This window comes from Vespula vulgaris, chromosome 2, assembly GCF_905475345.1.
Source record: "Vespula vulgaris chromosome 2, iyVesVulg1.1, whole genome shotgun sequence".
Taxonomy (NCBI): domain Eukaryota; kingdom Metazoa; phylum Arthropoda; class Insecta; order Hymenoptera; family Vespidae; genus Vespula; species Vespula vulgaris.
Genome location: NC_066587.1, coordinates 3,108,640 through 3,125,817, shown reverse-complemented (window position 1 = coordinate 3,125,817; position 17,178 = coordinate 3,108,640). Strand labels below are relative to the sequence as shown.

The window sequence follows — 17,178 nt, the reverse complement described above, 5'->3', positions numbered from 1 at the left end:
AGAAAAAAGAAAATGCGTTTCTCGAAAGACTCACCAAATGCATAGCCGAGCTTCTAGGTGGATGCGGTTCCATTAAAAGCTGTGACGGAGTTTGTCCAAAGTTTCTTATTTGATTCTCTATCGCTTCTCTCATCATTGGATCTGTTATTGCATCGAGATCCACGCTACCTTCATATGTGAGATAATAAAATACGTTTGTGGCTCGTACCGCTTCAGGACCTATTAAAATCAAGTACGATTCGATCAAAAAGGAAGTTCTTTAAATTATAAAAAATTTTTTATATTCTCGAGTTAATACTTCAAAAAGATCATCTCAAAGAAAAAAATCTTGATCATTAATTTGTATACGACACAAATGATAGTTACTTAAAAATAAACAAAAATTTTGTCGACTCCCTTTAATTTCCTTGTTAATTCGCGTCTATTACTATTAGACAACAATTCTTCTTGCTCGTAATTATCAATGAAATTTCGATCGATTTCTATTATTTCAATTTTTTGAAATATTTCGAGCCTCGTACGTCAAGACAATTTTCAAGATCATTCGTGGCCGGTATTTCCGTTTGGCGCTACTTTCGGCTGGCTGGTAATCTTTGAAACGTGTTGCATATTACGAGTGAGACGCATTGTCGCACCCGGCACACGTGCCTAATTGCTCGAGACACGGTGATGGTAAGGATGGAAGCTAACTAAAGACTAATTCCTTCCATACGTCGGCCAGCCTTCTCTTTCTCTCTCTCTCTCTCTTTCTCACACATATACTCGCTTATACACATGCATAACTTTCCAAGTCTTTTCACGAAAGTGAACGAGCATCTTCGAGGAAGCGCCGGATATAGAGGCGCCACCGGTAATTAACATCCTCCGAAATTCAATCTGACTCGACTAGCCTTGTCCCAATAGACGCTTCTGATTCATTCTCATACGACTCGTAACATTGTGCAAACCACGGTATCTCAATTTCAAAACTCACCGTCCCACAAGAAAATTAATCTCGTTATTACCAATCGATATTCTTCGTGTTATGCACTCGGAAAGAAAATGTTCAATGTTTAAAATTCAAATCTATGCTTATGTATGATAGAAAATAAATATAATACTTCTTTCCGTTCTAAATTGTAAATAAGTGTGATTAAAAAAATGATTGTGAAGTTTAAATCGGAAAGACAAAACTATCTCCTTTCTAAATTATCTCTTTTTAACGAACGTAAACTCACCTTTCTGCTTATAACCGAATATCAAATCGATCCATTGATGTAATTGACAAGATACGAATTCGGACTCGAGTGCCTGAAATTGAAATTTAATTGAGTTCGAAAATTCGATAGACTTTGTTCGTTTTAAAATTGTCAATGATTCACCATTCGATTGATTCTTATAAATTCTTCAGGTGAGGATGCCCAAGGAGGTAATTCAACGTCACCGACCGCGCTACCGTCTTCCTGTCTGCCAAGGCGATAACGATTGCTGTTGACAAGCATTTCCGGCAGAAAGAAAAATTCCGGAATAAGTTCCTGTTAACAAGGACGAAAAATTTATTATTATTACGGTCGCGATAACAACGATAAACACGAAGAGAAACTCGTATACGTCTCTTTAGGAAAAAGGCGGAGCATGCACACGCCTCTAATATGTAAATTTCGAGGTGGGCCGACCACTCGTTTGCAACGTTTCAAACGCAACGAACCTTGACATCCGACGTATCGCGCTGACAGTTCTTCCAGGAAAGGGCAATGGATGAGAAGAGTCTATTCGGATGATCAAACTTTCCGCCTTGGAGTGCCAAGAACATTGTGGTCATAGGTTCCTTAAAAAAAGCACACACAAAAAATATATTACTTTCTAGAGGACTCAAACTTCTTAGATGAAATATCTAATATTAAAAAACCAATTCATTTACATAATTTTTCTTACATACTTACATCAGAGATATGCTTAAACATTTTCAAATGTAATTCGATTAGAAATAATTCGAGAGTTTCACGCTATATAAAAAGAAACGTATTTTCGTCAGCATTCTATACGATGAATGGAAAGAGCAAGGTTAACTAATGTCAGCGCATAAATCTCATCCTTTTTCGATGACCGGAAGCATGAAAAAAGGGCGGGTGACGAGGCGTGGTAGAGGCGGCACCACTTTAAACGACCACTTAAGGGCACTTTATAAGGACCACTTTATTCTGACATCTACCGCTCGCTTTTCATCCTCCGCTGATCTATAACGGAACGAATCGTCGGATCACTTGCGTTTTTTCAAAATTCCGATCATTTTCTCACAGTAGATATCCGATCTTTCGTCGATCATTAAATTTAGAGCTCTCGAATCAAGCCTCAGATGAAACTATCCCGTCCTTTTGAATTTATATTTATTGGAGTCACTATAAACCGTTCAATTTATATAAAATAAATAATGACTCGAAAAATTTCACGATATTTAGCTTGAAATATATAAACATTCTATACAAAAGTAATCGAACGGCGTAATAAAATAATTTAAAATGTATCCAAATGACTATAAATAAATAGCCCATGTTCTTTCTTCGAGAGTCTTCCAACGATCGTGAAATTCTTCGGGCACGCCTTGAATAACTGTGAACAGGGAGCTATAAAGTCATAATTTCTTTACGACATGGCCGATTAAACGATAAAACGCACGAAAAATAGGAAAATCGACGAGGTCTCTCATCTCAAGATACTCATCGCAAAATGCTCGTTTCGCCGATAGTTAAACGAAAGGGCGTCGGACAGTATTCAAAAGTTCTAGAATCAGTAAATCGAATCGCGTAGTCGTAAACGTCATGACAGAGCGATGCGCCACTAGTTTAGAATCTTTCTTCCTGACGTTTTCAAGGAATTTATGAATCTCTTTGAAAATCCAACTGTGAAATGTCTTCCGGTTATTGGGAAGGAAAGATATTCGCTAACATATAGAATCCCTAATTCTGAATATAATGATAAAAATCTTTCGAATATATTAATCAATATGATATGACTACGAAAAAAGAAGAAAAAGAAAAAGACAGAAAAAATCTGGGAGCGAATATATAACTTACCACGCGTATCATCCAATTCAAAACAAACGCAGCTGTGGAATAATGCGTTCCATAATGGAACGGTGGTATACTGTCGTGTTCCCAACTTTGAAAACGTTCTTCGAAATAAGCTCTTCTACTTGGATTCAAAGCACCGATTGGCTGTAGAGAAAAGAAAAACAAGATTATATAAAATATTAAACGCTTTATATGAGATGAGGTAAAGTTAGAACTTACCTTCGACAGATCGCGATAATTGCTAGGTAAGCTCAAATCGAGTTCCTTGGTTTCATAATTCGTTAGGACCCAAGGAAAAACTGGATACTGATTCAAATCGTTGTAAGTTCGACCTGAAACGAAAAATTCGATGTAAGTTCGAGCGAACGAACAAAGATTTTTCATTGATTTCACACGGGGAAGAAACATACCGTTTCTTTCATACTTATACAAAAAAAAAAGAATGAGGAAGAAAAAAGAAAAGAAAAAAAAGAGAGAGAACGATCACGTAGATAACCCGCTCTGACGATTTCATTTTTAAATCTCATTCCGAGGAGGCCCAGAAATAGATGAAGTACGACCGTCGGAGGTTTTAAATGAGAAGCACAATAACTGGGCCAGTTTTTTCTTCGATCTTACGTACGAGCCACCCTCGCGTATCTACTCGCACGCGTACGACCAAGAGAAAAAGAAAAAAAGAGAAAGAGAAAGAGAAAGAGAGTATCGCGAGTGATAAACGAGGATAGCTAGGCCAGCTCTATTTTTACGAAAAGTGAGTCTTCGCTCTCAATGGGCCACGGTGCTCCGTTTAGTAAACGCATAACTCAGAGCGTGACGGCTAATCGCTCCTGAAATTGTCGGCAGGCACCCCCTCTCCTTTAAGAAGTAGAGCCCCTCCGAGGAATCCCATTCCGAGATGCATTAGTGACGGCAAAAGTCCGCGCTAGCTACTCCTGCCAGTTCGTCTAATCTCTTTCCCTGTCGCTAATTAAAGCACGTCAGCAAGTCCTCGTCGGAGTCGTAACGTTTCACTGGGAACAACCCGAATCTTTTTGCTTCGTAAAATGAACTGTTTCATTTTGAAAAGAGAATTTCTTTTCGGTTCGAACGGATAACTATAGAAATTAATCAGAGATTATAAATCTACTGTGTACATATATACATATATACTTAAATATCATGGTTAGACATTCAAGCGATAACAAGTTCGCTAAAAAATATACCACCGAGCGTTAAACAGTGAAATAGAAAAAGAAAGAAAAAGATAAAGAAGACGATGAGAAAAGAGAATAGAGGAGAATAAAAGGAATTTTTCGCGGCTTCGAAGTTACAACCGCGAAAGACAGGCGCGTCCCGTCGTCGCTACAATGCGCCGTAAATCCTGAGACAAGTCCACGAGGGAGAAAGAGAAAGGGAAAGGGAAAGAGAAGAGGGTTGTGGAGGTCCGCAGGAAGAGAACTCGGACCGGGAGACGAGGACGGCGGCTTGAATAATAGCACGGCCGCGTTATGCATCAAAGTCATTATTAATGGTAGCGTCGCCGTGAGCGAGTGCTCTCGGAACTCCTCGCGACAAGCGGAATGTCCCTTTGCCCTCCGCCCTCGCGCTCAACTCCCTCCTCGGATTCGCACTCGAGTCCTTCCAATCTCTCTTCCTTCTTTTTACGTATCTTCTTCTTTTCTATATCTATGCCTTCTCGCTTCTCACATTTGAAATTTCACTAAATTAGGGACGACGAGATATCTACAGTGCGATACATTTTTCATTTTCATCAATTTACCTTACTTACAACGCTTCGATCAACGTTGCCATTCGTTAAATTATAAATTGTACGATGCGACGTATCTGGTTTATTTTTTTTTGTTCTTCTCTTTTCTTTCTTTTTTCTTTTTTATTTCTTTATATAATTAAATTTCTTTATGATAAAAATCCTGAGATAACCTGTTTCTCAATTAAACACGTTAATTGCTAATAAAGATGAACTTTTAAACTCTAAAAAGCTTCTAAAAAGGTTCTATAAATTTTGATAAAAGCTACGTTGGCGTAATCGACTCTTTATGAAACATCCTGTATAATATATGAATATCTACCACCTTTTTATTCCGTTCCTTATCTTTTTTTCTCTTTATCCTTCCCTCGCTCGTTTCAACGCGCGACAAGGCGACGTTATAATAAGTACGATACGCGACGAAAGAGACAAGCTCGTTTTTAACCATCCGGTGTTAAGATTTAGTCAAGCGTGTATATGTTTTTCAAGAACAAAGAAAAAACAACGAAGCAACGATAAAAAAATCGACGATGAACGGACCTTATCTATATATTGAAAAAGAATATAATTTTTATTTGCAAAAATTGTCAAAATCGTTGAGGCGTTCAACTCGTCACGTTGCATCTTCAATGTTCCATTAAAATTTCTGGATTTAATATAAAAAAAGAAGGAGCTAAAAAAAAAGAAACATTGAGAAAAAATCTTTTTACATAAATTTTCACTCGAAAGTTGACACCGTTTTCTTGCTTCTCAAAATTCTGGGCCACCTTGTATCCAAGCTCAACCTGGCCGGCTCGACTCGACTTTTCTTGCCACACCGAAGGAAGGCTCGCGTCACCGTCAAATTTACGTCTGATCCTTACCTTAATTAATTCGAAACAAACAAACCGATACGAAGAAAGTCGTATAACACGAGATCCCTGCGTTTGGCGTTGTTCATAAGGATATGAAAGAATCGAGGATGCGAATGGCGGTCTTTCAAAAGGACTCTCGTCATCTTTCTTTCTCTTTCTCTCTCTGTCTCTATCTCTCTCTCTCTCTCTCCCTCTTTCCTTCTTTCTCTTCGTACATCATCTTGTAACGCGTGCTATTTATTCGTGCAATTAATATATAACGCTCGTAAATAGCGACAGGGGCCACCCTCTGGGCATTGGCTTTCGCACGCCGAAATACGAATAATTACCCGTCCGTGATCATCGCCGTCATTAAGAAAGCGTGGCACAGCGTGGGCGAACAGAAACTTTATGCCCCGATTCTTGTTCTTTCGTGTTCGCTCGTTAACTCTATAAGAATGTAGATATACCTTTCGATCCTGTAAGATCGAAAACTTGTTCTTTTTTTTTTTATTGAAAGTACATTTAACCGTTCGATCGAATTCGATATTTAATATCGTTCTATAATTTTACGAGCACTGTTATTAAAACCTCATTGGAATGAGATTAAATGAAATGAAAATTTAAATGATAAACTATATGATAAACGAAATAAACTGAAAATGAAATGTTTCCTCGTTCGATCGTATATCCCTTGAAAAATATTAATCCCACCTTAGAAAAGGAAGGTGGTATGAGAAAAGGGGTAGCATCGAAGGTCAAACCACCTCCAGGGCAACGTCTCGAGTTTCGTGATTTCGACTACTGCATCGAGGGAAGCCGATATTAAAACCAAAGAGAAACAAAGAAGCGGCTTCGAAAACCCGCTCGGAGGGTCGCCGCGGAGAAACCGAGACGGAGGAAGAGAGCCGGTGAGTCCCTAGGGAGAGGATTACCAGGGCCCACGACATAGGGATTACTCGCATGGGGTAGCTAAAGGAACACAGGGCTGATTGAGAACATCCCTAATGCGCAACGACAGACTCCATCCGCCCGTGCGCAGCCATAAAAAGCTCGACTCTGCTTCCCTCTCTCCTTTTCTATTCTCTTTTCTATGCTTTTTTTTCTTTCTTTCTTCGTTTTTCTGCCTGTCTCTCTCTTTCTCTCTCTTTCTCTCTTTTTACGTAAAACATCAATATCAATATTTGCTATTCGATTCGTAACATCTTTCGTTTACACGATCGATAAAAAGTCTCTTTCTTTCGAGAAAATATATATTTATTATTCTATCAAATATGTACTCGTTAACGATTTTACTTACCAGCAATCGTATTTAGGAACATCAAATATTCGAAGTTCGAAATCTCCCGACGCTGCCATTTCTGGGTCATGTTGGAACTTCTCATAAGTTGTCTCGGCGACATCATCGATGCTCTCCTAAAAGGAACACAATCAAGATCAATTTTACGATCGTTTAAAATCGAACAATCTTACGAAGTAAGAAGAAAAAAACAGCAAGCTGCAAATACGGCATATGTTTTAATAAGTATCGCGACGAAGTACGGCATATGAATTTCAAAACAAGAAACTGCTTCTAACGAGGTTGTCTCTTAGCTGCCACGTAAATTAACTTTTACGACTGATACCGAGCCGTTAATTATCATGTAACATTGATTAACTCAAAAATAATATCTAGTTATCTTATTTTTATTAAAATTGTCATTAATAATATGCTCTTCTAATCGATAAATTCATTGTAAATAGAAAATGTTTGCGTCATAAACGAATCTTCTTGAAAATTTCCAAACTAAAATCGTGGTCGTTCGACGGAAAATAAATAAATAAAAAAAAAACGGATCATTAAAAAACGTTCATTTCATTCGTTATGTTTCTTTTTTTCTTGTTTATTGTTTTTTTTTTTATGTCCGTCCTTGCAGAGCTACGATAACCATAAAAGGTAAGGATTTACTTTCAAGAACGATCGAAAGGACAAAATTCCTTCTCTCTCCTTCTCTATCTATCTTTCCTTGCGAAGTAGCCCGATGCTAAGCACGATCCAGATCCGATCGATAAGCCGCAAAAAAGCTCCTCGCGAATGCGCGATATAACGTTTTCATTATACGGCCTGCGTTCGGCATTCCTTCGACGATCCTCTCTCGCGATACGGAAGGAGAAAAGATCGTCGTGGTTTCTCCTTTCTTCTTTCTTTTTCTCTCTTTTTTTTCTCTCTTTTCTTTCTTTTCCCTTTCTTTTTCTTGCTCCCTTCGTCTCTCTCGCTCGTTCTCATCCAGTTTCCCGTAAAGAAGGAGACTCGCGATACAAGTCGAGTGAGCGTCACGACGTAGGGATCACAGATTTTATATACCGACTTTCATTGTTTCTCCTTTTTCAACGAGGACGTGAGGAGTTGTGAAGAAGAGAGAAAGACAGAGACAGAGATAGAGACAGAGAGAAAGAGATAGAGCTTGGATCAGACGTCGGAGGTAAGGACTTTGCCGTATATTTATGGTTCGGCGTATCCTTCTCGCCGATTCAAAGCCTTTCTTCTTCTTCTTCTTCTCCTCTCCCTCTTTCTCCTCCTCCTCTTCCACCTTCTTCTCCTTTTCTACTTCTTCGTCTTCGTCTTCGTTTCGTCTTCGCTTCGTTTTCTTCTTCTTCTTCTTCTTCTTCTTCTTCTCTTCGTCTTCTTCTACTTCGTTTCTCTCGTACGTAAGAGGATTTTAATGGATGGCCCGAAACGCGGATACGCGAAACCTCTGTTCTCGCCGCTATTTGCTTCCCTTTCTCTCGCTCTCTCTCTCTTTTTCTCCATCCGTATTTCTTTCTCCTTCTTTGGAAGATCGAGAGAAGAAGGGGTAGGAATATAGGTGTATCGTAGCTTTTGAGTCCTCTTCGGGATACTCGTGACACGGTGATACAAAGAGAGAGAGAAAGAAGCTGGTAGGGCCTTTTTACAGGGACGGCTTATCGAAAGGACCAAAATTGGATGTCGTATACTTTCTTACAAAACAATTTTATAATCCCTCGTATTGCGAGAATTCACGATCGTCTATTTATATAAAAAAAAGTATTGACAATCTTATAAAATGCTCGATGATTGACAAATGTATTCACTTAGCCGAATTAATATTTAATTGATTATAGAAAATAACGAGAACGTAATTAATAATCCGTGAAAAAAATTCTTCTCTATACGTGATCCGTAAGTTTAAAATTGTTAATCTATTAGGTAACACAAGTAGTCCCTTTCTCGATCATATCGAATCGATCCACTCGCTGGTAACTTCTTGTTTTTATGTGAAAGGAGAAACGCTATAAATTGAGGAAGTATGGTCGAAAGAACGATCTACGTTCAAAGATTTAATCCGTCCCTGTGTTAGAGTGTCCGTCTGAGAAAAAGAGAGACAAAGAGAGAGAGAGAGAGAGAGAGAGAGAGAGAGACAGAAGGGAAGAGAGACAAAGGAAACAAGGAATGCATCGAGCGTGTTCATTCCACACGACGTGGCCGACGATATCCAACGAAGGATCAACCGGAGATCGGCGGAGAAACTTGGAGACTGGGCTACAAAAGGAGTCTTTTCGTTTCTGAAACGAGACACTCTTTCTGTCTCTCTCTCTCTCTTTCTTTTTCTCTATCTATCTATCTGTCCATCTATCTATCTATCTATCTATTCCTCCCTCTCTCTCGCTCTATTTGCTCGTGTGGCCTTTGGTACTCACCTAGTCTGCGGAATCCCGTATTTGATGCCAACGCCGACTCGCGGTAGCGCCTTGATCACCTTTTTCACCGTCGCCTGATCCGGGAACGCAAACAGGATCGATGCTGTTGACAAAAAGGCGTTAAACCGAGGATTATAGTTAGCGGCATAGTTTCAACAGGCAGACGAATGGATGAGACGAGATCTCTTCGTTAATGATTTCTTCGAATGTATATTCGAAGGATATTTATTTTTTGATCTTTATTATATCGTCAATAAATTTTGTTAACCTTTACGATGGCGAGATATAATATTATTGATCGATATCCTTGCAAAGTTATTCGTAGGATAAACTTTCGTTGGAAATATTTCTTGGAATAATATCATCCATCTTAAAAGTCAAAACATGTCAGTCTTGTTGAATAAAGATTTGAAACAAATTTTCCTCTTTCTATTCACGTTCTGAATACGATAAAGATATTAATGGTACAAGCAAAATGTTAATCACAGTGAGCAACAATTTACTTCGTAAGAACACGCAAGAGAAGCTAGAAGAGGGTTTCGTTTGAACCGTTTCGCTTACGCCGGCCAACTCCCTTGAGAGTTCAAAGGGTAACGTTTTATTAGACAGTTACCATAAATACCTACTACTAATTTATGAGTCAGTGGATGTGCTAAAATAAGAGATAAAAGATGACTTTAATTAAGAGACAAAGAGAAGTTAAGAAAGGAAGGGATAAACTCAGAAAAGGAAGCGAACGTTAGACGAAAGAAATCTTATATTCAATTAAATTTCGTTACTTACGTTTGAAAAAAAAAATAAAAAACATTTTCAATTCTTAATTTCGAATATCTAAATATCGAAAAAATAAAGAAATTCCTATAATCGTTTCTATTTCTACGAATATCCATTAAAATTAACAAACCAAGACTGTCGATTAATTAATAACGATCTGATTCCCTTCGCACTATCTTTGTCGGTACGATTGTGATTATATCCGTACGAAGATCGAGCGCATCCTACATCAGGAAACTTAATCGGCCGAACGAATACGCAAATAATCGTTAGTTTAATGCGAGCCTACCTCGTCTCTCTCGCGCGTTAATTAATTACGCCGTTGCTAAGGATCGTGTATACGAGGATCCGAAGAACGAAGGGAGAGGAAGAATATGAAAAAAGAAATTAAAAAAAATGAAAAAAGATATAAAAAAGAAAAGAAACAAAAAGAATCCGACGCGAGATGTTCTCTTCGAGAAGACGATCACGACGAGATGGCGTGTCGCGAAGCTGTAATCGTACGTAATATTACGTTTTATTTCTTTCTTTCTAGAATACGTGATTCCAAGCGTGCCGTTAAACGTTTCAAATCCATGCCCTTACCGTAAGGGTAATACCCGACGTATAAAGTAACTTTACCACCGACGATGTTTTTTTATTATTCGACGATTTATCGCGAGATCCAAGCAGAGGCTCCAAGCATCTAACTCTCTTCTTTTTCTTACCTCTCACCCTCCTATCTTCTCATCCCCCTCTTTCTCGTCTTAACGAACGCGCCTTTCCAGTGATTTTTTAACGAACCACCGAGGTTTCCACCTCGCTAAGGATGACATTCCACCGCTTAAAGTTTCACGACGCATCGGAACTCCGAAAGATCAGATTAGAATCGGACGACGCTCGAGAATTTATCTGCGCTCTGTAGAAATAATCAGCGGGGTAGTCCCAGCAGGATCGGCAGGTACAACACGACTCACCTACACTAAGTCTCTTTCTCTCTGTCTATTTCTCTCTTTCTCTGTCTCTTTCCCTTATTCTCAGTTAGGTAGGTATTACGATCGCATTAAAAAAAAATTTTTTATTACTCGACGTATTTTTATTACTCGATCTCCTTTTCGTCCCAAAAATAGATTCGTTCGATCGACTGAACGTATTTAAGATAAGAATTAAAAAATAGATACAGAAATAAATAAATAAATAAATAAGAGAAAAAAGAAAAAAAAAGAAAAAACGAGCTTTGCGTTTTGGATCGTAAGGCAGGTGTTTGTTGAATCGCCGAGAAATCTTCGGGCTTGTAATAAATCGATCTTAGAAAAAGACATACCACGAGGTCGGTAAGGATATTTATTGTGTAAAAACTGCGAAGGGGTCGCACACCTAACGGCGAGCCCAGAATTCCGTCGTCGGCACTCGTCGTGGGATTAGATCGCGTCGCGTGTGAAATAACGCAGAACGGACTCGGTAGGAGCAAGAAAAGGAATGCGCCTCTCTCGATTCCATTTCGGAGATCTCGTTGGATCCTGTTATATAGCGTTGAAAGTATAACAAAAGAGGGGAAGGGGAGAAGAGGGAAGAAAAAAAAGAAAAAAGAGTGAAAAAAAAAAGAGGAAAGAAACGAATTATTCTCTGCTTCGAATACTCACTTCTGCTCGCAAGGAAGATCTCGATTGCTACGTTCTGGAGGAGATAACGACGAGAGAAGATAGCTCGGACCTCGGAGAAGTACCATTTTCCATGTAGGTGGTCGCAGTATTTCAATACCTAAAATATTATTAGAATAAGATAAACCATTGATCAAAATAAATATTCATTTTATTAGATACTATCTTGTTCGAATAAACGAACCAATATAAATAAAGTTCACCTTTCTTCGATGTCATTTTCAACGTGTAAGATGTTTGAAAGATAGAGAGTTTACAGCAACGAACGAAACTTTGTCTTTCAACTTTGCTTGTCGTGTATCGATAATACGAACGATACCGATAGATAATCAATTATATTGATAGCTTTATATAAAGCTTGATACATACACTGTGGTAAGATTAAACTTTGGTCGTAAGGGAGTTGTCGTCGTAGCTAAAGAATTTTTATAATTGTATCAGATAGATGTATACAGATCTCTCGAAACACACCGGAAGCCATTAGTTAATTAATTTCGACGCAGGTGTATTATGAACGTATTAGAAAACGATGGCGAGAAAAATAAATCGCCCGTTTATTTAATGTCTCCTTAAAGCGAATTTTATTAATTGAGATAAGTTAAATTATCGCGATATCGTATAACGTAGGTATTACATGAAATATAAATCGAGCTCTATACACCAATTTCCCGTATATTTCTATATCGTGTTTTTATTTGAAATAAAACTTTTTCCGAAGAGTTAATTATATGTATGTACTCGAGCACTGTACAACAAATAAAAATAAACAAGAACTATAAAACTAATTATTATTCCTATTCCAAGATCAAATTACAAGGTCTATAGAGAATTTATAGACGACAAATAATAGCTTATTTTCGACATCAAAATCATTCATTATAGAAGGATAAGATCAAATTTACGGCACTGATATCCTCCGATGAGATTAATTTATTTTTCAGAAAAATTTCTGAATAAAATTAGGCTGTTTAAAAAAAAAATTATATTACTTCTAAATAAACATTATCGATCTCCAAAAAAACTTTTGAAGATAAATGAATTCCTTAACAAGAAATTCTTGAAATAAATAATTCGATTATTTCAAGGATGTTTCGATAATAAAATTCAAAAGATTATTTTCGTGAATGGCATTACAACAGGATGATATTAAGAAGGTAGGTAATCTTCCGAGAAAAAAAGAAAAAAAGAAAAATAAAAATATTCCAATGAGTATGCAACCGCATGACTATAAGTATGTAACCTGGATGCAGTGAAGTGTGATGTGATATAATGAGACCAGTGCCGTTCGCAAGATGGCCGTCGTGGTAGGAGGAGCCTCCTGCTGAGTCGAGAATCGATCCCAGGACCTCGCGGACTTGCGCTCTTCGAACGAGTCGCGAACAACAACCCGTTGGCAAAAGGGAAAGAAAGAAACAGAGAGAAAGACAGATATATATATATATATATATATATATATATATATGTATGTATATATATGTGTGTGTGTGTGTGGGGAGATAGAAAGAGAGAGAGAGAGAGAGAGAAAGGAAGGGAGAAAAGGAGAAAGGGTGTGTGTGTGCGCGCGCGCAAGACTGAGAGAGCCTGTCCTCGAGGATCCCCAATTTACTGTTCCGTAATTTAACAAGCCCTTCCATTTTTCCCTTTTAACGAGGACGCATCGATGATGCTCGAGATATCCTCGCGCCTTGCAAATCGAATTATTCTCAAGATAATCAGTTCGCTTCGTTACTTCCCAATTAAAGATATTTTTTGTCGTTGATTTGTGATAAAAAAAAATAAGAAATAAAAAAGAAATAATGTCTCGTCTTATCGCCTTTATACCAATTTCTTAATGTTCACGCAATAACTAAATATTTTGACTGAAAGGTGTTAATAATGTTATACAATTGCATTCGACAATTGCAATTCTTAATAAACATCCTCGTCGTTAATTTCAACGACATTTTTTTATCATTTTCATATAACTAAACTGGATATATATACAAAACGGAGAAGTAATTTGTTTCACGTCAGTTTCTAAATAGTAATTTCATCTCGCGAAACGATGTCATGTTGTTCCCGAACTTAGAAAGCCGTGGATGGACATGAACGATAGGATGAAGTAATAGACGTCAAGACGAATCAGCGGATCGTGAAAAAAAAGGACATCCTGACATGTACGCTTGTGTGATCTTCAGTAGTCCGTCGGATACTAACCTAAAGACTAGCGATGACATTAGGGTGCCGCACATATTCCACGCCCGTCAAAACCCAATTACGAAAATGTAAGGCGTTTCGAATCTCTCATGGGACCATAAACGTCACATCGATGTGAGAAGAGTAAATACTTGCCGAAACCAAAATCGATTAACTGGCATGATTATATATTTTACATGATAAATAATTACACAGAATAATTAATTATTCATTTTTCGAATGAATAAATTAATCCCTCTAAATCAAGAAATTTGGTATCGTTAAATTATATATGCAAAAATAAAACAAATTATAGGAGAGATTTTATAATTATTGAAATATCAATATTCAACTAGCTGAAGATGCAAAATGATCGAATGACGATAGTTAATCATTCTGTTTACTCATGGATCTTCGATTTGTAGTATACACAAAGGAATATCGGAGTCCACCGATATCTACCCGTAATACGCAAGATTGGGATAGGGAGTGATCGAGGGTAAGGGTAGGTAGAAATCCAACCCCTGAGGATGCGCGTGCGCGTTTCCAATGCATTGCAAACACTGGGAAAAATTGATAAGGACCGAATCGTGCCATAGCATTTATTATTTAGATACCTGAACCGTGGGATATACAGATAAATCACGTAGGTGTTAGTAGGGGGAAAAACAAAACCAAAAAAAAGAAAGAAAACAAGAAACGATAGTCGTAAAAAACGACGACCTTTTTTATGTGAATACTAATTGAAAATATTGATTAAAAATATTTCATTTTACTCGTTAAAAAATGTCAAGCAAGCGTGCCAAATGAGTTTAGTCGAGCCAATGACGCGACAATAAGCGAATTTAAAATATAACGATAAGTCAAAAATCTCCTTGAACATCGGTATAAAACTCACGAAACTGACATATTCATTTCTTATTGCCTCTGAGAACGAAGCAAAGTCAACGCAATTAGATTTCCCATCTTTGTGACTTTCCGTTCGCGAGAAAGGAGAGCCGAGTGACGTCGAGATACGACGATGATTAATAAAGTTTACTCGCGTACAAATATACCTACGTCAGGGTGATTCAAAGCGAACATGACGTCCCACAATCTCGAGAGGAAATAAGAAACATTTACGCATGAATAAATATTGAATAAAATAGAAAATGAAAGATTTTAATTAGAAAATCTCAGATTTTTCCATCTGCGTCATTATGAATTAACACGAATAACATTTATAAACGATGGAGAAAGGCATAAATATTTTGTAAATGAACGGAGAAGAAGAAAAAAAAGGAAAAAGGAAAGAAAAAAAAAGCCTATCGCACGCGCATTCGAAAATGTTCAAAAAAGCGTTCGAAGCGTTTAAGAAAGAAGGTCCTTTCGAGGTGTCAAGTGGTACGCGATTAGTGCTCCCCATGCAGCAACTCGTCTATCATCGAGCAAAACCATGCTCGGCTCAGCGGTACGCCGGTGCTCGCGCGCGATGACAATGGGTGACGTGATGTAACAACATGTGTCACGTTCGCAAGAGACGTGGCCCCTTGCTGCTTCTCACTACACGCTTCTTTCTCTCTCACTCTGTATTTTTTTCTGTCTCTCTCCATCTCTCTCTTTCTCTCTCTTTCTCTCTCTCTCTTTGCTCTCGCTTCTGTGCACCAACATAGAAGACCCCATAGAATGGGGAACCACTTAGCAGTCCTCTACCGGTGTATACAACAAACAGATTAAGTGCTGGACAATAATAGAGGGACCATACCCTGTTCCCACCCCCTCTTACCCTTCTCGAACCGCTCTCTTTTCATGTTTCAAGCACCCTCTCGATTTCTTCGAGTGCTAACTACTCGAAATCACGATACTTCGGTGTGGTCGGATATTGGGGCGATGATCTTCCTGAATAGAGCAACGTATGGCAAAGATCTGAGGTATTGTTTAGATTTAGAAAGAAAAAAAAAGATATCTTTTTTCGATTTCGTTAGCCTATCGCGAATTTGTTACGTTGTAAAAAATTATTAATTTTTCATTGCGGACGGATTTTTGAATAAATTTTGTAATCCTTTAATCTTTTAAACTTTATATTTAAATGATTGAATTAACATTGAATTAATTGATATCGTCGAAGAAGACCCTTCCTTCGAAGATTAGCTTTAAATTCAAAATGTGAAGGGTGATAGGGACATCCTGGCAAAAAAAAAAAGTACAGAGTCGTTTACCTTGAAGAAACGAGGCAACTAATGCACGAAACATTCGGGAGCCATCGTGTCGATCTCAATGAAATATGTCTGCCACGTGCGTGTTCTCATACCTTTATTACCTACTCGTATTTTGCTCGAGATAACGCATTACGCCATCCAAGAAATAAAGGGACCAAATGTTATTAGTTCTAAGAGATGATTGAAACGATACATTTTTTATCTCATTTTATTAATCAAAACGAATTAATATTCGAATCGACGATATGAATTTAAAGATTTTCAAAGTATATACTTATTTATGCAATATCAATCGTGTTAACAATTCAAAAACGAAACAACATATTTTCTATATCGTTAATTCCCGAGTCAGCAGGTTTCCCGAATTATCATGGAACAAGGTAAAATGGTATATAATGCGATCTATTTCCGACAACAGATGCGTGGAAACCGTATGTTAATTCTAATAACGGGATAGGAAATAATTAGGAGATAATTATGAAAGGATATTTCAAAACAAATTACGAAATTCGAACATATCGAATACGGTAAGATATAAATAGCTATCAATGATCTTAATATTTTTATCTTTTCTTTTTAAATAAAAAGATAACAAATAAAGTGTTCTTTAACGATGAGATTAATTGAATATTTATGTGAAGGTTCGATCATTCGAAAAGTTTAGATCAGAAGAAATAATAAGAATCACGTAAGGCAATTCGAATGGATCAAGAGATCGCAATTTGTAAGGATTTCTTTTTTCGTATCATTTAACGGGCGTACCATGAAATAGGTGCTCGGTCCATGAAATGCTAGCATCGAAAACGTCCACTGGCTTTGCCGGCTGGCAAAGCTCAACGACCGAGTAGGGGATTATTTGGGATTACGCGAGTACGTTCGTTCGAGTTGATTTACAAGACGGACTCTACTACCCTCCCTACTCCCGCCTTTTTTATCTCCCTCTCTCTTCCTCTCCCATCAAAGATGTTTCACATTGTTTCTCTCGTTCGTATAGAGGCTCTCGTTCGAAAGAAACCCCTAAAGAAAGAAAAATATAGAGATCCCCGATGCAACTGGAAACCA

At 37.7% G+C, this 17,178-nt stretch overlaps 1 protein-coding gene across 11 annotated transcripts in view; it reads right to left on the bottom strand.

Annotated features, from left to right (window-relative positions):
- The window catches only part of LOC127072813 (neurobeachin), a 195,799-nt gene that overhangs the window by 8,620 nt on the left and 170,001 nt on the right, over positions 1-17,178 (bottom strand). For all 11 annotated transcript variants that reach the window (XM_051013551.1, XM_051013553.1, XM_051013548.1 and 8 more), the window contains 9 exons: positions 11,726-11,843; positions 9,330-9,432; positions 6,931-7,046; positions 3,270-3,382; positions 3,054-3,194; positions 1,688-1,807; positions 1,362-1,514; positions 1,218-1,290; positions 35-219 (listed from right to left, as the gene is read on the bottom strand). In XM_051013551.1, the coding sequence (XP_050869508.1) occupies positions 35-219; positions 1,218-1,290; positions 1,362-1,514; positions 1,688-1,807; positions 3,054-3,194; positions 3,270-3,382; positions 6,931-7,046; positions 9,330-9,432; positions 11,726-11,843 (1,122 nt within the window). The remainder of the gene's footprint in view (positions 1-34; positions 220-1,217; positions 1,291-1,361; positions 1,515-1,687; positions 1,808-3,053; positions 3,195-3,269; positions 3,383-6,930; positions 7,047-9,329; positions 9,433-11,725; positions 11,844-17,178) is intronic.